The 3,843-nt window shown below is 39.6% G+C and overlaps 1 protein-coding gene across 1 annotated transcript; it reads left to right on the top strand.

The window, feature by feature from the left end:
- Positions 1–927: 927 nt before the first annotated feature.
- LOC149159246 (protein SKU5 SIMILAR 14-like) lies at positions 928–3,623 on the top strand. The gene is made up of 8 exons (XM_089433447.1): positions 928–1,068; positions 1,168–1,277; positions 1,368–1,638; positions 1,776–1,881; positions 2,044–2,386; positions 2,694–3,068; positions 3,181–3,259; positions 3,411–3,623. Exons 1-8 carry the CDS (start codon positions 928–930, stop codon positions 3,621–3,623), a joined length of 1,638 nt encoding a protein of 545 aa, XP_089289573.1.
- The last annotated feature ends 220 nt before the right edge of the window (positions 3,624–3,843 follow it).

Raw genomic sequence — 3,843 nt, 5'->3', positions numbered from 1 at the left:
CTGGGAAATACAAAGGGTATAACGCGCTTATTGATAAAATAAATTTCCAGTAGTTCTATATTAAGATATTACATAAAAAAGCTATATTAAGATATTAAATAAAGAGATGAATTTGTCATAGGGAAATACAAAGGGTATAACGCGCTTCAGCGCGGCGAGAGGGATTTTAAGCTTTTCGTGTCGAAATTGACCAAAGAAGTTTCTGGTTGTTCTTTATTGAGTTGTTAAATAAAGGGATGATATTTTTGCGTGCTAAATCTGTGATATAGTAATTTTATTTATTCATTTCGATATGTTAAATGACTGGTCTATATGTTGTATTAGGTTAGATTACTGGTTTATATGTTGTATTGATTGTATAATTCTTTGGGTCGGTTCTTGGAATTCGCAATTTGTAATTCTGCCGCGTTATAGATTGTCATGAGCTGGAATGTATCACAGTATTTGAGATCGCCTCAAGGCTTTATATTTGCCATATTCCTTCAAGCTCAACTGAATGTGTGAGGTTTTGCTGATTTGCATCGCTGACAGAGGCCGAGAGCCAGACAGACGAGGCCTCAGGTTCTATCCTCAATACCATTCTTAATTCTGGTAGGCTTATAGATCAATGTAAGGATAAACACAAAAGTAGGTGCATCATTCGAAATAACTAATTTAACCTTATCTGTGGGGGTTTTATTTTAATGTGCATTCTGTTTTTGGGTCTATACAACAAAGTTGGAATAAGGTATTAACTGATTAGAAATGTTTTTATCGTAGATGTTGTTAGTTATTGCAAGATCTGTATTATTTGGCCACAGTTTTCTGAAGAAGCTAAGTTGTCAATATACAGGAAACCGTTGTTGCAGGAAGCCAATTTTGCTGAAAACCACTAAGCATATAAAGCAAGATTCGGAGGAAGGGACAAGTATCTCCAAGAAGAATTCAATGGGTTCCTTAAGGCATGCTGTGATCTGCGAGTTTTTTATCGTAGCATTTTTTGGTTTTTCTCTAGCAGAAGATCCCTATAGATTCTTTACATGGAACGTCACATGGGGTACAATATGGCCTCTTGGTATCCCTCAACAGGTATAATTTAAAGAATCTCAGGCCTCTTTCAATGACAAGATTTATAGCTCGCGTATGATTCGCCAGGAATTGTCTAAGATCCATTGTGTGTTGTTGCAGGGACTTCTAATCAATGGACAATTCCCCGGACCCCAGATTGACAGTGTTACCAACGATAACATTGTTGTGAATGTATTTAACAACTTGGATCAGGCTTTCTTATTATCTTGGTGAGTTCTTCCTGCTCTCTGTGTATTGGATGATTGAAATTCATGGGGTTTTTTTAATGCATGGATGTCCTTACACACGTTCTGATACAGGAGTGGCGTCCAACAACGAAGGAATTCGTGGCAAGATGGAGTTTTTGGAACAAACTGCCCTATTCCACCAGGAAAGAACTTTACATACAAGTTCCAGGTGAAGGATCAGATAGGGAGCTACTACTACTTTCCATCTCTGTATATGCAGAAAGCGGCAGGGGGATTTGGAGGACTAAATGTAGCTAGCAGGCCCCTCATCCCTGTTCCATTCCCTCCTCCTGATGGTGATATCACTCTGCTTATAGGTGACTGGTACAAGTCCAACGTGACAGTAAGTTATTGATCCATCCCAAAAACAAAAATACATCTTTGTAATTTAGAAATAATGGTTATGTTCAACTTCAGCATGTCGACTGGAATGTTCTCTTGCACTGCGTCAATCTCTGACCATTTTCTACTTTTGGGCAGATCCTCAGAAGAACACTTGACTTGGGCGGATCTCTTGGTAATCCTGATGCTGTTCTCATTAATGGGCATGGGCTACCAAACCAAGCATCAATTACAGTGGATCAAGGTATCAGATTGCTAATCTCTATAACAAGGCCGTCTACTAGACTTAGCATAGGTTTTGCTAGGCACTTAAAGATTCACAAGATCCAGAGTTTGTTTTTATTTATTATCAATTCGTTTACTTCTCTTCTGATATATCTAAAATGAATCATCTGTTTAATTGCAGGAAAAACATACCGTCTCCGGATTTCAAATGTGGGATTGTCATCCTCTTTGAACTTCAGGATTCAGGGTCACAAATTGAAGCTTGTGGAGGTGGAAGGATCTCACACCGTTCAAACTCTCTATGATTCTCTTGACATTCACGTTGGCCAAACCTACTCTGTTCTAGTAACTGCAGATCAGCCACCTCAGGACTATTACATGGTTGCATCTACTCGTTTCATAACTCCTGTTATTTCTACAAGTGGCGTTTTCCATTACAGCAATTCCCAAAAGCAGGTTTCTGGGCCAATTCCAGAGGGTCCAACCGAGATTGATTGGTCTGTGAACCAGGCCAGATCCATCAGGTTTGGTTCATACTCTTCTTACTTTGGGTTTCGCGTATGTGCACAGTGCAAGTGGGAATTTATACGTAGAGACAGATGAATGTATATCTATATGATTGTAAATGTTATAGGATTCTTAAAAAAATATAGAGAAGGGGTTTTTATGGAAAGTGGAGATGGGTGTGAAAAATTAAATTAGAAGAAGAAACATGTACAGATCAGGGTTGAATGTTAGCATACCCATCTAGTACGGGATTGGTGACTGGTGGGAGTTAGACCCATTATATGTACTCAAGTTCTCAAAATTTGAATGGCAATTGTTGTGCAGATGGAACTTGACAGCGAGTGCAGCTCGTCCCAATCCACAAGGATCTTACCACTATGGGAAAGTCAACATTACTCGAACAATAATACTGGCAAACTCAGCCCCCATCTTCAATGGCAGACAACGCTATGCAGTGAACGGTGTTTCCTTCGTGCGTCCCAGCACACCGATGCAACTTGCAGATTACTACAACATCAGCGGAGTGTACACCATGGGAGGCATCTCTGACAGTCCCAACGGTGGATCTTCATCTAGCAGTTATATGCAGAGTGCTGTGCTAAATGTGGAATACCGTACTTTTGTTGAGATAGTGTTCCAGAACAATGAAGACACCGTCCAGTCATGGCATTTGGATGGATATTCCTTCTTTGTAGTGGGGTAACTTCTAATTTCCAATGCATCAAGTATATTGCTTTTGTCTTGACAATGGTGCCTTGGACTCATGGTTATGGTTTTAGCTGACTTGATTCTATTCTCATTTGCTCTACAGAATGGAAGGTGGTACATGGACACCTGCAAATAGGAATGGATACAATCTCTTCGATGCAGTTTCTCGTTGTACAACTCAGGTTGATAAATCGATTGCGTTCCCTCTTTTTTTTATGTACATTCTTATGGCAAATAAGTTTAGAATGTTAAATATGCCATTCTCTTAGTTTTATGGCCACAGCCCATGCAGCTAATAAAATGACTCTTGTGTTTTTTGTTGTTGCAACGCAGGTGTATCCACAGTCATGGACTGCTATTCTTTTAACTTTTGATAACGCAGGAATGTGGAACGTGAGGTCAGAAACATGGCCACGCCAATTCCTGGGTCAGCAAACATATGTGAGAGTGAGGTCTCCCGTGCGATCGCTGAGAGATGAATTTAATATTCCACACAATGCTGTCCTCTGCGGGAAGGCTAGAGGCCGCCCACGCGTCCCTCAGTAGATGTTTTTCAAGAATATCTGAACCATTGTGCAAGCTACTTAAAATGGAGCTTATTTTTTATTGAAATAAAATGGATGGCATCGTTTTGCCTTATTTTTTATTGAAATAAAATGGATGGCATCGTTTTAATAAAGAGCCGAGCTCAGATTTACCGAACATTCACTTCCGTTTATGTCCGGTCAATTAATTTTCTTTATGGAAACTTATTATGGGATTTTAG

This window comes from Pinus tabuliformis, chromosome 5_2 (assembly GCF_031772625.1).
Source record: "Pinus tabuliformis cultivar Carrire ecotype Pingquan chromosome 5_2, CPIR1, whole genome shotgun sequence".
NCBI lineage: Eukaryota > Viridiplantae > Streptophyta > Pinopsida > Pinales > Pinaceae > Pinus > Pinus tabuliformis.
Note: the sequence above shows the minus strand (reverse complement) of the source record. Positions and strands in the feature narration are given on the sequence as shown.

Bases quoted from the DNA above. Each gene is read 5' to 3' on its own strand.
- LOC149159246 (XM_089433447.1), top strand. From the start codon at position 928: ATGGGTTCCTTAAGGCATGCTGTGATCTGCGAGTTTTTTATCGTAGCA. The intron at 1,069-1,167 runs GTATAATTTAAA...GTGTTGTTGCAG, and splicing joins CTCTTGGTATCCCTCAACAG to GGACTTCTAATCAATGGACA. The intron at 2,387-2,693 runs GTTTGGTTCATA...ATTGTTGTGCAG, and splicing joins AACCAGGCCAGATCCATCAG to ATGGAACTTGACAGCGAGTG.